The sequence below is a fragment of the Cryptotermes secundus genome, unplaced genomic scaffold, assembly GCF_002891405.2.
Source record: "Cryptotermes secundus unplaced genomic scaffold, Csec_1.0 scaffold18, whole genome shotgun sequence".
Classification (NCBI taxonomy): Eukaryota; Metazoa; Arthropoda; class Insecta; order Blattodea; family Kalotermitidae; genus Cryptotermes; species Cryptotermes secundus.
In genome coordinates, this window is record NW_019735461.1 from 687,638 (window position 1) to 708,837 (window position 21,200).

At 40.3% G+C, this 21,200-nt stretch overlaps 1 protein-coding gene across 7 annotated transcripts in view; it reads right to left on the minus strand.

Moving 5' to 3' along the window:
• The window catches only part of LOC111869264 (RB1-inducible coiled-coil protein 1), an 87,537-nt gene that overhangs the window by 51,553 nt on the left and 14,784 nt on the right, over positions 1 to 21,200 (minus strand). For all 7 annotated transcript variants that reach the window (XM_023860658.2, XM_023860659.2, XM_023860657.2 and 4 more), the window contains exons 4-11: positions 18,378 to 18,539; positions 17,054 to 17,180; positions 14,569 to 14,863; positions 12,045 to 12,215; positions 10,370 to 10,741; positions 3,050 to 3,229; positions 2,796 to 2,963; positions 1,252 to 1,394 (exon numbers count right to left, since the gene is read on the minus strand). In XM_023860658.2, the coding sequence (XP_023716426.1) occupies positions 1,252 to 1,394; positions 2,796 to 2,963; positions 3,050 to 3,229; positions 10,370 to 10,741; positions 12,045 to 12,215; positions 14,569 to 14,863; positions 17,054 to 17,180; positions 18,378 to 18,539 (1,618 nt within the window). The remainder of the gene's footprint in view (positions 1 to 1,251; positions 1,395 to 2,795; positions 2,964 to 3,049; positions 3,230 to 10,369; positions 10,742 to 12,044; positions 12,216 to 14,568; positions 14,864 to 17,053; positions 17,181 to 18,377; positions 18,540 to 21,200) is intronic.

The following is a 21,200-nucleotide window of genomic DNA, read 5'->3' on the forward strand; positions in this document are numbered from 1 at the left end:
AGGCTTGGGACACAAAATTTACATGGACAGTTATTTCAGTTCTCCTGCTTTATTTGACGATCTTTTAGACAGGAAAATAAATTAATGTGGCACCATTTGCAATGATAGGCGTGGAATGCCACAAGAAATTCGGCAGAAGTCAATGAAATTGAAAAAAAAAAAAGGGGGGATGATGTTACAAGAGTCAAGAGGCATCTAAGTGTTGTTCGTTGGAAAGACAAGCGTGATGTGTATGTTATGACGAATGTGTACCCTCCTCCATTGGAAAGCAACTTCCGAGATGAATCTGGCCATGCTGTCAAACCCCATGTAACTGAAGACTACAATGCACACATGGGCTTTGTTGATAAATCTGACAGGATGGTAAACAGTTATGGCATTGCTAGGAGGACATGGAACTGGACAGAGAAACTGTTTGTCCACCTTCTAGATATGACTATTCTAAATGCATATCTATTACACAAGTCATGTGGTGGAAAAATGACACACAAAAAGTTCCGCGAAATGTTGGTGCGGGATTTGATTCTTCAATCGCATGAGGCAAATATCACAGTCAGTGGTGTTTCTCGTGGGAGGCCAAGTTCATCTGGGGCCCAACTGCGTCAACTGGAGGTGAAACATTCACAACACTGTCCAACCAAAGGAAAACAAAGACATTGTATTTGTTCTCAGAATAAGAAGCACAGAAGCACACTCTACTACTGTAAAAAGTGTGGCGCTGCGCTATGTGTGGTGGACTGCTTTGAGAAGTGACACACGCGCGTCAGTGTGTGAGTTATCGTAAACTGTGAAGTGACACAGTTCAAACTCGGGTACAGTCTGAACAAAATATTATTGTATATAGTGTGATTATATTTACAATATCACCATGATTCAAGGTTGAAGAAAAATCAATGGGTAAGTCCTTTGGAATTTCATAACATATATAATAAAGATTATATTTTGCAATTCATGACAAAATAATCACAGTTAATTTTCGTTTGTAAAACTTGCTCTTTTATGTGTATGTAGAAAATTTTATTGTCTTTCAGGTTCTTTTTAGTTCATATTTCTATGTTGCATAGAATGGAAAATATGCATTTTTTTTTCTGAAAGTTTGCAATGATAATTAATTAGGGTGATTTAAATTCCGGCCATACAGTGCTGCTGGCAATTTAAAAGTCCGTACATTAGAGGTTAAGCTGAAACTTCTCTTGAATGATGAGCTTTGTATATAGACTTACAATAAAAACATAAACTGTTAAGACAGACCTGTCCTGATCCCTGGGAGGAGCACTGCCTTGCAGAGAAATGGGACTGGGACTCTGAGCAAGAGCAGTAGTGTCCCCATCAGCTGGCTGCAGCAGTGTTGGATCCAGGTGGCTAGCCAGACCTGCATCTGTCACTACTCTCACCTGTAACACAGGACAAGCCAGTTAGTTGCACAATGTGACATGAATAAAGGTAGCAGCATAAGCTGGCCACTATCAGGTCCAGCAAGATGACAGATGAGGGTGACATGAGTAATACACAACATACAGATTATTTACAGTGCTCACTCAAAATGATAAAGATTTTAAAGATGAAATGGTGGTGATAAAAACTACTCTCATTTATTTCCATAAAAAGTCGCTTATCATTTGAATACATTTAAATAATCGATCATGAGGTATATTTTGGAAGGTTACTATAAGATTTTCGAACAGTTAAGCAGGATACTATAAGATTTTTGAACAGTTAAGCAATAATTCAGTTCTTTGGAGACTTTGAAATGACTTAATATTTCAAGTGTTAAAAGACCTTCATGGCTGCCAAGGTGTCCATAGAGTTATGAAGAAGTAATGAAGTCCATGAGATCACAACACAGCATGATCGGAACCATGCCATGTTAAGTGCAGGTATAAAATAGACATAAAGGACACTTATTTCCATTATATATGGACAAATACCGTCTTAAGTGCAACAATTTTATTGTAGTTTTTACTTCTTTTTCCTCCTCCACACTACATGTTTCGGCCCTAAATGGCCATCATCAGGTGTGTATCACTCACGTAACTGTTACACTGCTTGTTAAAAATGTAAAAATCCCAGTCTTTCTAATTGTATAAAATCTTTGTTAATCTACACGCGTCGATTTGATTTTTAAATTAGCACTTTTTAAACCTTAATTCAAGTTAAAATGTCTATAAGATCTTTGTTCTCTTTCTTTTTCAAATTAAAATTTTTCAGGGTACATGCCCTATATCTACGGTGCTGCAGCGGCCACTTCTTGTTTTTATCGCTGTTCATGTGTTGTCTGTAATATACAAATATTTGTGTTACTATCTTATGTTATGTCTTGTTATGTTATTCTTATATGTTTATACTGTTATTTGTACTTACTCAGTGTAGGCGCTCTCTGTGTGTGTCGCTGCTTATCTTTAATACGTGTGCTGTCTGGTGTATTGTGTGCTGTGTTTCATGTTGGTGGGTGTTGGAGGGGGAATGGGTAGTGGGGGAGGGAGGTACCGTTAGTCTGTATAGATTTCGTATATAGTTTGAAATATGGGATTGTATGTTTCTATGTGTGTGTCATTCATTTGTAGGCCTTTCTTACTTATTTTATATATATTGTATTTCTCTAATGTATTCAAATGTTTACCCTTTTTTCCCGTTGTTACAACTTCCATTACAACTACAATAAAATTGTTGCACTTAAGACGGTATTTGTCCATATATATTGTGTGAGTGTAACAGGATGCTGAAATATAATATTGTAAACTTATTTCCAGCCTCAAATGTGAATGTAGCTTTGTTAATATGAAGTCTGAACTCACTAGTCTGTCTTCTAGGGCTGCAGTTTCCTCCCTGTCCTCTGTCTTCAAGGTCCCTGTCACAGACTTCACTAGGAAGAATTGGGTGATGGTCTCCAGATCGGGGCCAGAAACTGAGAAGCTCAGTTCTGGAAATTGTGCATGAAGCCTGTCCACATCTTCTATTGCAAGCTGCAATTTAAAATCGAACATATCAGAATAAGGAAGACCTACAACATTAAGGAAAGTGGTTAACAACATAAGCATCTGAGTCCTACCCTGGGCAGATTTAAGTCAAAAGGTAAAGGTGCTTGTGTGGCAAATGGAGGGGGAAAGTCCTCCATGCCTCGGAAAAGATTGTTCAGAAAGTGACCATCAAACTGACTCTGGAAGTCCCTGCGTCTTGCCACCTCCTCATTGTGGATGACCAGAAGCTGACATGCCAGGTCACTAGCCCACTGAAAAACAGAAGAAATGTCTGATTTGAGATGACACGCCCTGTCAGGAAAACAACATTCTATACAAGCAGCTTGGAAGTCTTAACATGGGGACTGAGACCAGAAGTACAACAATGCCCTTTTACTTCACTCAGAATTACTGGGTTTTTGGACTTTGTCATCATCTGGTATTCTAAAACTTAGAGACCATAACAATTTTGAAACTGGACCTGTTTCCATCGTCAGGTGAGGAGGGAGACACATACTCTGCTGGGTCCCTTCGAAAGAGCTAACCTATGTCACTGGACAACCCATGTCAGTATAACTACAGCTGAGACTGGAGACCAGGCTATGTCAAAGGGAGATAACAGGAAAATATGCAATTAAAGCATACACAGATCTGAAACTAAGATAGAAATGGAGGTGAAAATTTTATGCAACAAACCTAGCTAACGAAGTCCATGGAAACTAATGCATAGGATTAAATGAAGAATTTGTGGAAATCATTTTGTGTTTACTGCTAGCACCATCCAACCACTTGGGACTAAAACCTTATAGAAACCCATGAAGAATCTCTCATACCATACTGATCTCTGTGCCTTGGTAACCTCATTGCTGATAGGGTGGATCCTGAAGGGAGAAATGTCCAAACTGGGTTGGCTGATAGGATTCGTTAAGTATGGCATATGGGTCAATTCCTTATATTTCATATACCTGCTGTTACTTTCAATTTCCAAAATCCTAGCTTCATCCCAGCCTACTCAATGACCCTCTTCATAGGCATCTTGGGCTAATTTTGATTTTTCTAGAAGACCCTGTTTGAGAGTGTGCCTATGTTCATGGAGCCACATGGCTAGAGATCTGCCTGTTTCACCAATTCACATTCACAGGGAATGCTACAGACACACTGTGCTGTACTGTGAATCTCTTTCCATCCTGGTTTTCATGAATGAACTCCTAAGGGTGTGTTTAGTTCTGAAGATTGTCTTAATGTTATAACAGTTCCTTATATGTTTGAACACAGATGGCGCTGGTGGTAGACACAAAATGGTTTCACAAATTCTCCAATTAATCCTACGCACTGGTTATCAAGGGCTTGATTTGTTGGCTGCATCTGCTGCACAAAATTTTCACCTCCATTTCCATCACAGTTTCAGGTCTGTGAATGTTTTACCACAATTTTTATTGCATATTTTCCTGTTATGTCCCTTCAATATAGCCTGGTCTTAGGTATTTAGATAGCTGTACTTGTAGTGATACAGGTTGTCACTACATATCAAAACTGTGCAGGCAACAAGCAGAAGCATGAGCATGAACATGTTCACCTCATAGGAAACAGCAAAGCCAGCCAGACAATATTAGAGGCTTAAACTTGGTGGCAGTCAAGCTTAGGAACATTCAATTGACTAAGCTGCTGTTGTGGCCATGCCATAGCTGAAGCAGTTAGTCGCTGGCTTCCCACCGCGGCAGTCCAGGTTCGATCCCTGGTCTGGCCAAGTGGGAATTTTGGCGAACAAAGTGGCGCTAGGGCAGGTTTTCTCCAAGTACTTTGGTTTCCTCTGCCAAACTTCATTCCACCAATTGCTCCACAATCACCCTCACCTATCATCTGGGGCTGGTACAATAGGCCAAAAGTGGCCGCTGTACAAGGGACTTAATCCCACCCCACTAGCAAAAAAAAGAAAAGCTGCTGCTGTAGCATAAGATAAGATAGATAGACATGATCTGCTTCACAAAGCCTGGACTGCCAAAGGACATATATATAGAGCACAGGGAAGAATTTCCAATAGTATGCTCTATGTGCAATATGTACACTTGACAAACAGAAAGCTTATTCATAAGAGACAAACCCAATCTCTCATCAGAGAGGATGTTACATAATGACTATGACCACAAAGGTACATTGTCATGATTCTAAAGGGGCTTGGCACCAAGATAAACCGATTGGCAGTAAACCACCAGTCGTAAAGTAACTCTGACTCTGACACTGACATGTGTTGTCCAGTGATTGAGACTAGCTCCTTCTGAGGGACCCAACAGCATAGGCATCTCCCCCTCTCACCTGATGAGAAACAGATCCAGTTCACAAACCGTTGTGTTCTCTAGTTTTTAGAATACTGCACGATAGAAAAAGTAAAAAAACCCAGTAATTCTGAGTGTTATACACCATCATCAGAACCATTTAGAATCTCCTTTTGTTTCACATTAACCTTTAAACACCGGACATCTGAAAGGGTGGTAAGCTTGAGCTGGCCAGAGTTTATTTAAATGCCCACTGCTACTCTGCATTTAAATGTCCGTTCCTGTTAGGGCGCTTAAACAATTTTAAGCACTGTGTTTAAAAATGCTGTATCTAACTCAATTTTTATGATAAATGGATGGAATTAACTTTGTTTGTATCAGCAAAGAACATAGTGTTGCATATTATAACGGAAGATTTGAAAATGTTTATACAAATAGTTATACGCTATTTTTTTTTTCTTTTAATTTTGATGCATACTGCAAAAATGGTTTCCCAGTTCTTCACAGAGTTGTTCTGCATTATAAATTCATCTCTGTAACACTTGACAAATTTTAGCATCCCTGGTGTCATAAAACAGATGGAAGCAATAAAATCATTTGGTCTTCAGCTGGCACTGCTTACACTCTTCGGATTTTCGAATCTTTTGACTAAAGGACAGAAGAATGAAAGAATGGCTATTCAAGAAAAAGCTAGAGGGGTCCCTTCTTCAGTGCTAAGACCTTCCATTATAGCTGAAAGAGATTATTTGCCCTTTCCATAATCATGAACAGACAGTTGCATCATGGCTGAGATACAGAGTGCGATCTGTTTTCTGTGCGTTCATGGTGAAATCGAATGCTGTAGTTTCATTTCAGCCTATATATGCATCAAGCAGATAACAACAAAAAAGGTATGTACATCGAATTTTATTGTATATTTTTAACACATTAATCTGCAGAATCTGCAATAAAAGTACTGGCTCGTGGATGAGTTTGGGCATAACGCATACGTATATGCTTTTTGTTGTTGTTCACTTAGGTATCATTTTAATTCCTCTATTATGGTTTTACTCAAATCTGTCTGGTAATTACTACATTTATAAATAAATATTTAGGACTGTACATGCGCTTCTACTAGCAGTGTGCGCGCACTTCCACTAGCGGAGTTTAAATGCCAGACTGCCCAAAACGGGGTACTTTGACCACGAAAACCATACTCATCACTGGCCCAATCGGGGCACTTCGGACATTAAAGGTTAACCAGAATTAGTTCAAAACTTGATTTTTGTGGAGTGGACTAGGTTCCAATACATTCTTTTAGAAGCAGAGATTCACTACAGTTGAACTCCATATTGTATTCTTCAGGAAAATATATTATCATAAAACAAGTTTTCATACAACATTAAATAACTGATAGCCACCTATCAGTGTCAAATATAAATCTCCTTTTCCTTAATCTGCATTTGAATCTGGGAGTAACAAGACTAGTAAAAGAAAACAGATACTTTAACATAATTTCAAGAAAAAGGCTTTGACATTGGCTTCATAACAAATCTGTTATCTAAAAAAGGTAATGCTATCCATGTAACAGGCCATCAAGACCACAGGGTTGTGGGACATCAAGGCTCCCACATTTTCTAACAGTTAGCTCACAAATGGTGGTAAGACTGTCAGCCTTGTGTGTCAGACACCCTTTACTCTCAGGACGATTCCTGGTTCTTACTTCTGTTAGAGGCTGAGTCAACCCCAGGGCCATAGTGAGGTTGGAAGGATCAGGTCAATTGAAGAATTCAATGACCACACTGGGAACCAAACCCAGGACCTTCCAGCTTGTAGCACAGTGCCTCAGCCAACTATACTGCCATGCACACCAATCTGTTATATAAATATGCAAATACAGTGAAGATAAAGACAGAGTTGTTCAAGTGCTTAATTAAGCACTAAGGCATGAACAAATACAGGGAAGAACAGCTTCACAGAACCTCAGCACAAGATGGAGGTATGTGGTCAGCATCACTCTCATTTACTCCCATTAACCCCATTGAAACAGCCCCTAGTGTCCTTGGAGAAGAGGCTAAATGGACCACCAAAACAGTCTCAATATTGCAGCGAGGAGAAAAATGTGTCCCTGTCCGGAATCAGATCCTGATTTCACAGTCAGCCAGACCACAGCCTAGTCACTACACTGATCGAACCCATCTAAAACAGAAACTTGTATTCAGTGGAATGCTTATCTGGTTCTGACAACACAGAAAGAGATCTAGTGTAAAATCACAAATCTGTACCAGGATACAGAATGTAAGACTAACTTTAAGAAACATTGTAAAATTCTGTAAGATTTGAGGTTTTCACGGCAGTGACTATGAAGAAAGCCATCTTCTGGAATGTGGCACTGTATAGAAATTGTGTTAACCGACATTTTGGAGGAATGTATCGCCTCCATCTTCAGGGTAGAAGACAAAAAGAAATCCGCGAGTAATCCAGCTAGAGCAGGTGCAACAGACTGAGTCCAGTCAAGTAAACACAACTGTATAAGAGAAGGAGAAAACTGAGTGTGGCTACATAGGGAATAGTAGAGAGGGGGAGGGGGGAAGAGTCTGGTGGAATGGCCAGCAGATAGTGGGCCAGAGCTGGTATAGAGTATCTGTTAGGGGGAGAGAAGGGAAGGTTAAATGGAGGGCATTAACCCTGTAGCTGGGGGGCTGCAATGGACCTGAGTGGCCTATAGGGTCTGCCGTATTTCAGAGGTTTCTTGAGGGTCGAACATCAGTCGGCCCAAAGATAAACTGGACTCAGTCGCCTTCCTGCCCTATGTCGGGACTATATTCAACCATATTAGCAGAGTGCTGTCCTGGCACAACATCAAATCAGTGGGCCTGCCTCCAAAAAAATTATCTAGTTTCCTCTGGCCTGTCAAAGAAAGCCTGGGACTAAGGACACTGGGTTTATACAGTATCCCGTACGAGTGCGGAAAGGTCTATATTGGGCAGACAGGCCGTTCTGTGGACACAAGGTTGAAGGAGCATCAGCGGCACATCCGTCTCAAACATCCAGACAAGTCAGCCGTGGCTGAACACAGCATCGATTTGGGACACCGCATTCAGCTTTAGAATACTTCCATCCTTGCTACCAAGACCCTTTCTTGGATCGCATCATTGGAGAGGCCAATGAGATTGAACTCCATCCCGACAATATGAACAGAGGGGTGGGGTTCTGTTTCAGCAAGTCATGAAGCCTCTCATCTGTTCCCTCAAGAAAACTCTGAAATACGGCAGACCCTATAGGCCACTCAGGTCCATCCCAGTCCCCCAGCTACAGAGTTAATGCCCTCCATTTAACCTTCCCTTCTCTTCCCTTAATACATACTCTATACCAGCTCTGGCCCGCTACCTGCTGGCCATTCCACCAGACCCTACCCCCTTCCCCCTCTCCACTATTCCCTACGTAGCCACACTCAGTTTTCTCCTTCTCTTATAGAGCTGTGTTTACTCCACTGGACTCAGTCTGTTGCACCTGCTCTAGCTGGTTCGTTTGCAGATTTCTTCATCTTCTAATCTGAAGATGGAGGCGATACGTTCCTCTGAAACGTCGGTTAACACAATTTCTACACGGCGCCACATCCCAGGAGACAGCTTTCTTCATTGTAAAATTCTGACTGAAAAACTGGCTCTTAATTTTGTTATACACTGTAGTTCAGTATTAACCTGAAATTATTTTACATCTTAATTGCAGTTTCTGGAATGTATCTGTAGAAGCACTTCAGTGTGTATCCTGTTTAAGACGATTACACCAGTATTCATCTGAACCTAGCCTGGTCTGTATAGACAAGGACCAGTCAGATATCTGTGGTATTTCTGCTGCTATACTACCAACAAACACCAAATGGTTCTAAAAATAATACTTGAGCACAGATGTGGAATTGAGTGAAATGAGCAAAAACAAGAAAAAGGCGAGCATGAATTTGACTTGAAAGGATTCCGATGATGGTATAAACTGTACAGAACTATTAGGCTTATTTTTAACTCTATCCATCGTCTGGTATATAGAAAAAACACACGTTTCGGAGACTGGATCTGTCTCCATCCTCAGGTGGATGGGGCAGGATAGACCTACTCAGTTGGGCCCGTTAGAAAGAGCTAGTCTCAATCACTGGACAAACTGGGGCAAATTTATAGTCAAGCAATGACATGGGTTGACATGCTGGACTCTTGTACATTCAAATCATAGTTGAGTCTGACCTTCTTCTATTGTTTGTAACTCTAAATATCTCACAGATCATCATTATCCTCATTGTCACTGATATCATCTATCTATGTACTGAATAGACATATGCGCTTGATGCTCCTCTGTGGGCTTGAAGGATTGACTGCTGATCAGACACCGTTCTGCTGCCAATGACTGTCTTTGTAATGTTCATAAGAGTTCTTTCCGGGTAGCAAATGTTCCTACAGTGTGGTGGGCTTTGCTCTACTATTTCCTGTGGTGATTAATTTTGAGCATTCTTTGCATGTGATTTATAGTAAGTTCACACACAAATGTGAATTTGTGTGATGGTGCTGCAACAAGTCAGGGATAAAAACATTCCCACACATTCTTTGGATCTGCACCTACATTTGAGATTATTAAGAAGATGGTGCTGCTTGAAAGAGAATTTGTCCTACTTCACATTAAGGATGAGTCACTCAAAGTTCAGTTTGAAAATAATAATCTCAATATTGTTTCACAAATAATGTGGCCAATAACTTCACTGAACCTGTACTGAAATATTCTGAGGAAGTAGCCAACTGTACAAGAATAATCAAATTCATATCAAGAAACCTGGTATAATTTCCACAGCTGAGCATTCCAGTAGTGAAGTCACTAACATGCAATAAAGTGACATCTATGTCTGTTGCCAAGAGCAGTGTGATGAAGTAATAAATAGCTTTATCAGGTGCTTTGGTTTCACAGCCCTCACTCCTGATATTCATCCTGATACTGACCTGTATCATAACAAAACAAAGAACACAAGCAAATGTTAAAGACTTAGTGGGTCACAAAAGTCATCTCTATGACAGACTCCAAGGTGAGTGGTTATGAACCTTGCTAACTTTATCCTCATCAAATAAAATGATTCAGGCACACCACTCTGAAGTACAAGATAGAAGTAACATAACTGACCAGAAGAAATGCCTGAGAGAAGGTCCGTCGCCGGACTACTTCTCCAACAGCATTGATGTACATCTGTGGAGACAGGTGAATCTGCTGGATGACATCAAGGTGTCGGCGCAGCCGCTTCAGCTTCTCATAGTACATCATGAGGCGGCTCCCTACATCACACATCATATTCTCCACATACATAATCCATTTCAGGCGCATATGCAGGTTCTGACATAGCTCTTCCTTGGCTCGGGTGCAACGGGCTCGAATGTCCAGCAAGTGTTCATGGTTGTGCAACATCACCTGCAGCTGGCGTCGATGGGATGCACAAAGGTCCGGCAAGATAGAGGTATCACCCAGGACATTTGCCCGAGTCTGGTTCGACAGAAATGACTGCAAAAGTACAACCTCCATTATTACTGTGACTATGGAAATCGTAACTGCAATCATCATCCTCTTCAGCATTAGCTCTACTCAGATCTGTTACCCATATTCCATAAGAGAATCCTTCAGTCATTCAAAAGGTCTTCTCAAAATTCTGTTTACTTTTGGCTGGGATTTTAAGAACATTTTTGGAATCCTGTCAAAGTATTCTTTTCAGTTTCTTCTGCACTGTTCAATAAATTCTACTATTTTTTTAATACGTAACTCTCATAATTTCTTCATTTATAATAATTTATAACTTCAGATGATTTTATGGATTACCAATATCAAGCCTTCACCAGAAACCAGAAACCAGAAACAGCTTACAAATTGTGGTTGTGCCAATTCAAGCTTGGCTTCAAAAAATATGAACTGAAAAATCTATCATCTTATAGCTAGTGTCCATTACACAACCACACTGGTTGCTCAAATAAACTGATGACCTGCCCATTTTGCCCAAGATGTTTTTCAGCTCAATAAGAACATATTCAAATGAAATGAAAGTTATAATAAATCTCATTCCCCCACACACACTTGAAGCTCCTCGTTCACTCATTTGTTGTTGCCCCTCCCCCTGCAAAAGAAATAAAATGCTGATTCTTCAAATGGGCAATCCTGGTTACCAAGAAAAGTGGTACTCTAACATGCAGTCATCATGTGTTCATAATTTGACAGTATTCAAGAAAAAGTGGTATTTAAAAGAAGTAGAAATTCTGTACGACAATAGTTGGGGCCACGCCAAAGCGCAAGTGGTTAGTCGCTGGCTTCCCAACGTGGCGGCCCAGGTTCAATCCCAGGTCTGGTCAAGTGGGATTTGTGGTGGACAAAGTGGCGCTGGGGCAGGTTTTCTCCGAGTACTTCGGTTTCCCCTACCAATCTTCATTACACCAACGGCTCCACAATCACCCTCACCTATCATCTGGGGATGATACAATAGGCCAAAAGTGGTCACAGTACAAGGGACTTAGTCCCACCCCACTAGTAATAAAAAACAAAGACAATAGTTAACTTTCAACAGAATTGCAACATAAGTTTACTTTTTTATACGCCTGCTGTGTTTCAAACTAATGTATACCAATAAAATACGAATATCTTGAACCACAAACTAAGCTACTAAAACAAAAACTCCCAATAATTTGTATGACAGGATAGCAAGGATCCACACTAGGCAATATGTAGCAGAAATGAGCACAGAGGCTGCCTTAACACCAGACTTGGCAGAACAAAATGTGGTGTCAAGTCTACTACAACAATGGACTTGAAGGTGGTGTACCTGAGTCAGGTCACTCTGTTCCTGAACAATTTTCTTGGTTTCAACCATGAGCTGCTCCAGTCCATACAACCGCTCTTCCAAGCCCTTAATTTCCTTCACTTCCGTCCGAAAGATGTGATTCAGCACCTTATCTACCTCTGCCTTCAGAGATTCAATTGCCTGGTCATCAACCTGCACACACAACAAACACCTCTTTCAACCTCTAACATCTAGAGTTCCCTACTGCACTGCTGGCATCTTGATTTAAACTTCACAGTAACGGGATTTATACTGAGAACACCATGACACTAGGCTTGCTGTGGCATGCTAAAGCAACACGTGGACAACACTGATTAAACTTTACAAAAACACCACCAACAACTGCAGTCTGGCATAAACCTGGGCATCACTGAACTAGATACAAAGATACATGGCCTTGGCAAAATGGAAAACTGGCAAAGTCTTGTAGTGAAATATATGTTATTTTGAAACTTTAAAAATTAAGGGTGGATCTTCTTACATTTGGATAAATATAGTATTTGTGTCAGCCAATGTTACAACTTTTTCAAATTTAAATATAATTAACGATCTGATGTAGCATACATGTGCCAAAACATGTTACTATCTCTACTTGCATGTACTGAAACCCATGCTCATGTAGATGACAAAGAACAAATATACTGCAGCAGGTACACCTGCTACTAGGTAACAATCATGAACAAGCACATCTCTGCAGCAACAAATTAACTGCCAGAAACGGTGTTTTCTAGAGTGGTCCATGACAAGAAGTGATAAGAAGGATGAAGAGAAGACTTCATCAGTTGGAAGGGAGCCACCATTCAGATAGGACCTGAGCCCAGAAGCAGAGGAAAAGCTTACTGTCAGAAGCTGTTCCCAGGGCAACTACTAGTGAAGACACTGTGGACAGGAAAATGCTTAGCGGGTGCTCTAGTGATTTGTAAAGGATAGAAATTAGCAATGGTGCTATAATTGTTTTCACAAGTCATATGTATAAGGATCTAATAAATCCAATCTCCAATCCAAAACCCTGTCTACAGTTATACATATATGTGACAATATGTTGCTTTAGAGGTTTGATACTGAGACATTCAGCAGTGTACTGCATGAACTCACAACACTGCAATATACAACCAATAAAGGCTAAAATGAAGCCAAAATACAACAGAATCTCCCACTCTAACTATGTGTTCAGTATGTCCTATATAAGGGAAGCAGGAAACTTTGTAATCTCATTTGACAGCCCTCAGATAAACCAAGCCTGGCACAGAATCCCATGTTGTGACCTTAAAATGGTTTCCAGTAACCATCCCAGAACTTGTATCTTCTGCTGGGTACATGCTTTTGTTTCAGATGAAAAACAAAGTTTCGTTTATTTTTTAGTTAAGACTGATGGCTTAGAACATTATTTATACTCTGAAAACAGTATTGTATGAGGGGGGACCCAAAAATAACTGGAACCGACCTGTTTCGCGCGCATGCTTTGTAGTTACGAGTTGTGCTGCTAGGTGGTGTTAGCTGGGGGTCTCCCACGACTGTTAGTGAGCTGGCGTCAGTCTGAGTTAAGTGGTTTGTCTGTGGTGCTCTGTTGTGTGCGTTCCTGTTTCAACCCTTTGGCGATTAGTGAGATGGCCGACCAGAAGGAACAAAGAGTGTGCGTGAAATTTTGCTTTCTGTTAGGGAAAACTGCAGCCGAGACTGTTGGGATGCTTCGGCAAGCCTTTAATGATGATGCTTTGGGGAAATCACAGGTCTACGAGTGGTTTTCCCATTTCAAATCTGGCAACATGTCAACAGAAGACATGCCACGCCCCGGGCGTCCTTCGACAGGAAGAAATGACGAAAACATTGCCAAAATCAAACGTGCAATTGATGAAGATCGTCGAAAGACCATTGACCAACTTTCTGAGGAAACGAACATCTCATGGAGCACGGTCCAGCGAATTTTAACCGAAGGTTTGCACATGAGACGGGTGTCTGCAAAATTTGCTCCTCCCTTGCTCGGAGATGACCAAAGAGAAAACCGCGTGAATGTTTGCCGCGACTTGAAGAGTGAGGTGCAGAACGATCCAGAATTTCTTAAAAGAATTGTGACTGGCGATGAGTCTTGGTGCTATGGGTAGCAAAATTTCACGCACACTCTTTGTTCCTTCTGGTCGGCCATCTCACTAATCGCCAAAGGGTTGAAACAGGAACGCACACAACAGAGCACCACAGACAAACCACTTAACTCAGACTGATGCCAGCTCACTAACAGTCGCGGGAGACCCCCAGCTAACACCACCTAGCAGCACAACTCATAACTACAAAGCATGTGCGCGAAACAGGTCGGTTCCGGTTATTTTTGGGTCCCCCTTCGTATTCAGTAACTGTGAGTAAACACATTTCTGATGGTGTTAGAGATGAAACTGATCCAACCACACCTGCATTCTATGCACGTTTCTTATAAAACTGTATACAATTACCAAGGTTCAGACCAGAATTTTTCATTATCTATCACTAAGAGTTCAATGGTAATGCTACACACCTGTTCCAAGTTTCTCATGCACAACTGAGCCAACTGGTATATGTTGCTCTGGTTGTTGGCAGAGATCCACTGCAGGAGGGTTACTGGTTGATCACTTTGCTGTTGGCTACAGGTACCCTCTCCTCCCCTGTCATCCAACTGCTGGTCCCCATCCCTGTCACTTCTTGTCAGCTCCCCTCCCTCCTGCAATGGTGACACCCGTGCTATGGCAGCTCCAGCGGCCTCATCCTCTGCAGCTTCCAGCAATACAGGGATCACTGGAATCTTCTCCAGCATGTTTATATCATCTTGGAAACTGAAATAAATACACCAAACTTCATAATTCTGTATTTCAGTATCCTGTTGCACATCTTCAATTAAATGTCTATGTATTAAGTACATCGATAACACAACAATCATTAAAATATTCATCATTTACCACTAACACAATATGTTCCAGCCACAAACGACCATCCTCAGGTGTTTCAATGCGTCCGAACCTTCGCACTGCTTTCATAAGCGCTAAAATTGCGCATTGCAGTCCACTTAAAATAACATAAATAATTACCTAAAATTCGTTAAAATTTTTCTATTAGAATCTTTCATAAAATCCTATTCCACCTCATAAGGGGTATTATTCTCTTGTTTAAAGCTATGTGATATCCCAGACAGTTTGTCTCAGCAGCTTGTTTTTCTGTTTCATTAGTCCATCTGTAATATGCCCCTTGCTTGTGTGTTATTCCCTCTTGCAGCATGTGGTGTTGGCTTCAAAAGTCATACAAGTTTTCATCTACACACTGGACAATGTCCAAAGACAATACTCCCATGAGAGTCTCATGTAATATGAACCGCATGTTTGCTGCAGTTCATGTAACAATCCATTTCATCTGAGCCTCTAAATAGAAAGCATATTCAGAACTGACATTGTATATTAGTGGGCTACTAATAAACAGAGCAGATATAAGAAATGAATATGCACAATGAGTATCTTGCCAGTATGTGCTAAGACAGAAGAGTCAGATGCTCCTCCCATCAAGCTGGCCTGATCCATGTGGTGCACATACTCGTACAGTATGCGCTAAAAATGCAGTACTGAACTCGGGCATCTCGAACTCGCACGTGTTTGTCGATGGGGCATAGCCCCAGCCACACATGTTCCCATTAGTGAAAAGGAAGTTGTGTTGTGCAGTTGTTGTTGGAAACGGGTCTCTTGACAGAGGAAAAAGTTTTCATAGTTGAGTATTATTTCCGCTCATATGGAAGTGGGCGCCAGACAATTCGCTTTCTTGGTTTTGAGTGGCCAGATGTTATTGTCCAGAAACCACTACATAGTACACGTGACGATATGGTGTGCCATCTCAGCACGCGGTATATTAGACCCCTATTTCATTGAGGATGAGGAAGGCAATGCTCTTACCATCACTGAAGAATGCTACAGTGACATGGTGATCGGACCATTTCTTCAGGATTTGAGAAGATTCTGTCATGCAAGGGGCTTTCACATGAATAGACAGTGATATCAACAGGATGTCTTTTCATTTCAATACTTCATATTTTGGCGCATACTGTACTTGTGATGGCGTGGCTTGTTTCTATGTAAATTCAGCAAACTTCTCTGTCACAAATTCTGAGTAACTGCCCAAAGCTAGGCATGACAGATAACATGTATTATCACATACATACTTTAAGAGGCTAAAAATCTTTCCTTTCTCAAATATCCAATAAGGTAAGGAAATTATCTTACTTTTTATCAATAAAATACACCATACTGATTGTTAGGAACACAGAATTATTCTACTTAGCATCAACAAAAAACAGTCCCTAGGAACCAAAAATTATCCCAACTGGCACCTACAAAATGAAATAATCGTTTCCAGGAGCCTAAAACTGTCCTACTGCAAATCATTCACAGTAATATTATATTGTAGCATCCTGTTGCACTGTTTCACTTAGTGTCAATTAGTCTCATGTGCAACACTAAAGTTCACACTTTTATAAAGTTAATAAAATTTATAGGACATAGTGTTGCACATGAGACTGTAACTAATCATGCACTGTAATATTTGCTAGATGCCATAACAGTACAACCTGAACATAATGAGAATTTAATCCTAATGTACACCTGTAATATCCAAAAACAGTCAAAAACATCTACTAACTTCCAATTATCAACAAGGGTGAGTTCAGGGTACTTTTTCTGACAACCTGCTATAAACAGCTTAGATAGTAAAACTACAAGTACAAGTGATACAAAGAGTTATAGTTAGGACTCACTTGTAATGATGAAAATGCTAGATGAAAGCTCTCACTTTAAGTGAGGGTTTCCTACATATCCAATGTTAAGAAAATGATGGTCCGATTTTTGTTGCTATTATGAAGTTCTCATCATAATCCATACTCATTTTATAGTGTTACACTGTATTTCATTTAATCTATACAGATAAATGCAACACAAATAATATAGCATAACAATGAGTGGATGTAATTTTCAAATGCAACTTCTTACTTATCCAGAAGCTTGATGTGCTCTGCCCTCATCTCCAGATGCTGGCTGAAGCTCTGATTGAAATGTTCTGCTCGAGTTCTGAAAACCTGGGTGACGTCCTCCAAGTTGGCCAAAACTGCTGCCCATCCTGAATTATAAAACATTCAGATGTTAAGGCTGTAAAAAGTATATTAAAATATGGAGGTGAAACATGGTCAATAAAACAGAAACAAAGACATAAATTATTAGCTACAGAATTGACTTATTTGAGGCTTTCAGCAACTTATCACGAATGGATATAGCTATAAATGAAGCAATTAGAACAAGAATGGGAATGAAGATAGATATATTATAGGAAACTGAAGAACAGCAATTTTGAGGGTACAACCACTTCATGCAAATGGAGAATTACACAACTGCTACACAGGTTGCAGAATGGAACCCACAAGGGAAAAGAAGGCATACAAGTTAATACATAGAAGGGTGGGATTATGGATAGCATGCAAAGAACAAGCCTCAAGAAAGATGAACGTTTCAATCAAGCTCTGGAGGAAAATAATTATTGTTTTTGTGTTGAGGAAAACTGAACATTCAGAGAGAAATTCANATTCCTCGCTCAAACTCTTAAATATATTTCTCGTTAGAAATATAATGGCTAATACCCTCCACAGTCTCCTCCTCCCACTTAAACATTCCTCTTAGGTTCAAATGTTACCTTGAGAAATTGTACTTCAAAGACAAAGTTATGCCTGTAACAGGAAGTGGAGGACCATAGGGTTGCGAGACATTGAGTCCACCACATTTCTAGACAATTTGATCACAGATGGCTGTGTGGCTGTCAGCCTTGCATGCCGGCTGCCATTTACCTCCAAGAAGATTCCTAGTACTCATTTCTGTTAGAAACTGAGTCGACCCCAGGGCCATACTGTGGCTGGAAGGATCAGGTCAATTGAAAAAACCAATGACCTCATTGGGAATCCAACCCTCAACCTTCCAGCTTGTAGCATAGTGCCTCAAACAACTACACTACTGTGTGCCCCTAACTGTCCTTCAAACAATGTCAATTGGTTCCTCGCTTGCGGATTTTCTTCTTTTTTCTTCTACCTTGAAGATGGAGGTGGTATGTTCCTCTTAATCGTCGGTTAACACAATATCTACAAGATGCCACATCCCAGAAGACTGCTTTCTTCAATTTCAATTTAGTTCTTACTTGAACGTATGAATCCACAACCAAATGAAACAAGTAATACAATTACTGCCCAATGGTACCTAAGATGCCTTATTAGTATCCACGTTTGTTTCCCCCTTTCTTAACTAAGACAATTTTGTAATTCTTCAGATGCACCTTGCTGCTGGAGATGTTGATCATGGACCAGATTTTCACAGACCCGTGTCTGTTCACGTGCATGATCACAGAACTGCTGTGCCAGTTGGGTCCTCACTACAACAGTTGTGTAAGTGTCAGGCATGTTCTGAGTGGCATCCACTTGGTCCTTCAGAGAAATATCTGCAACATGCATGGCTTACCATAAAAAAAGTCTTCTGAGACACTGTAAAACATTACAGTTATACTTATAACTTAAAGCACTACACAAAGGTAAGAATATATTCTTTTTAAGAAACTTTAGATACTGGATTTGAAACCAATTGGTTTTGCAATATATTAATTTCCCAAAATATGTTTTGTATACAAAAATTATTCCTATATATATATATTTTTTTAATTCGTAAGGTTGTATGAAATGCACAGAATGTAATTCACATCATTATCCTGACACCTCTCCAAATGTAAGAAACCCCTCCCATACAGGGAAAAATGCTTCAGTGTCCTCAAGTGTAATATGTGACTTCTAGGGACAAAGTAATGCACTGTTTTTAAACAATCAGGGATCGTAAACTACCTTATGAAACATAAAGATTTACAATGTTGTATTTAAGCGTCCTGTTGCACTGATTTTCATCCATGATATGTATGTAATGGCCGTCTTGTAGCACACTCAATTTCATATGTCACTTCTTACTACATGTTTCAGCAACATAGTGCCATCTTCAGGTTCGTTATTTACGCTAAGCTATTACATTGTTTGCCATCGTGTGTCTTTCATAAAATTATTTAGGAAGGACACATCGCAGACACAGTACACTCAGAAACGACTCCCATAGTGGATGAACCACACTATATGCGAATTTGAATTAAGACATATAGATGAATAATCTTAACAAGTTTTAGTATATACAAATTTTATTATAGTTGACAAATAATGTGCTTCCTAAATAATTTTATGAAAGACACAAGATGGCAAACAATGTAATAGCTTAGCGTAAATAACGAACCTGAAGATGGCACTATGTTGCTGAAACATGTAGTAAGAAGTGACATATGAAATTGAGTGTGCTACAAGACGGCCATTACATACATATCATGGATGAAAATCTACATATAAACTCTACTTTTAATGCACTATAACAAGGGAATGTTTAAAATCCTTTTTAACACAGGACTGATGTTGGGAGTATTATCAAACAGAAATTTTTTTAAGTGATATGTGTTCTACTGGGCTGTACCAAGATAAAGAAAAAATTCAGATCTCTTATAAAGTTTATGCTAAGAGAAGTTTCCCAATTGAATGAAATTTCTATCATAACTTGCTCCTACAGGCAGGCACTGAAAGGAAAAAGAAACTGAACAAAGTTTGAATGTGGTATGGTGATATGCTCTCATTGTGACAAAGATGGCATCAGGGTTCCCTAACAGAATACTCTTCAGGGGTCAAATGGACTGTTCAAGGAATAAAAGACTCCTTATGTTCAGGAAAGAGAACTGCAAACATTTTCCTAAAATAAATGCTTAGTGGGCTAAGCACATCTTGATTGCAAGCCAGTACTGCATAATACCTACTGTTCTTGTGGGTCTGACAAATAGATAACTGAGAGGGATCTAAGCAATAGAGATCCACTTTTCAAGAGTACCAGAAATTGTAATGTTCAAGGACATTACAATTCCTCGAGCTCAATTCTGAGATTCTGATCATGTGACTTCATTCTCTCTGAGTTTATTTTAGGGAGACTGGAACCACACTTACTTAAGCAACTGATATAACGGTGTGCACATTATACAAGGGTTGGAACTCTAATAGTGGCAACACTACTGTAGAGATGCCATGCAACGGAACCAAATAACGTCGCTTAAACCACACGTCAGTTATATACCTACCTTACCTCAGAGCAAATGGACTCTCCCTTCCCACATCATGCGCATGGGCAGTGACGAGAAGAACAGAGCCTTGTGTTAGCTGGCGGTCTAATGTAGTGTTGTCATGATGTTTTCGAAACAGGAACAACGGAGTTGGATAAAGATTGAATGTGCCAAGGCCATACAGCACGACAGTGTCATCAAGGTCTTCAAGAGGCTTGCGGGGAATCTGCATTACCTTACAGAACATTGGCAAGGTGGGTAAAAGCCTTCAACAAGGGATGCCAAAATGTGGCAGACATGCATCGGCCAGGTCGTCCTAGTGTCAGTGAAGAAGTGTATGCTCTTTCCATGTTACTGGAGAGTGATCAACGCCATACAATTCGTGAGATGGCCCGAGAGACAAGATTAGCGCATACAACTGTGCTTCACATTCTGAAGGAACGCCTGGGCATGAGAAAAATTGCATCATGATGGGTTCCGCATGATTTGACGGAAATGCAGAAATGGCAAGCTGTGGCTGATTTGTTTCATCGATGGGGCTGGGAAGTGCTGTACCATCCACCATGCTCCCTGGACTTAAGCCCTTGTGACTTTGACTTGATTCCTAAGATGGAGGAACCACTTCGTGGCATTCGCTTCAGAACTGTTCCAGAGATTCTTCTGGCAGTAGACCGCTCCATTTGAACTATGAACACAACAGGCGCTGCTAAAGGTATCCTACGACTTCCACATCACTGACAACGGGTTGTACACAATGCTGGTGACTACATTGAAGGACAGTAAAACTTTGAAACATGCATCTATTTTGTATCAGTTGTAAATAAATAGTTGCCACTATTAACCTTTATGAGCCGAAAGACACCGTAATGGGGACCTTTAAAGTAAAGCCGAGTGTCCGAACGACATCATATGGTGACTCGCAGTCCACGCATGCACAGTGTTTTAAAATCTAATTTTAAGACAGAAATTCTT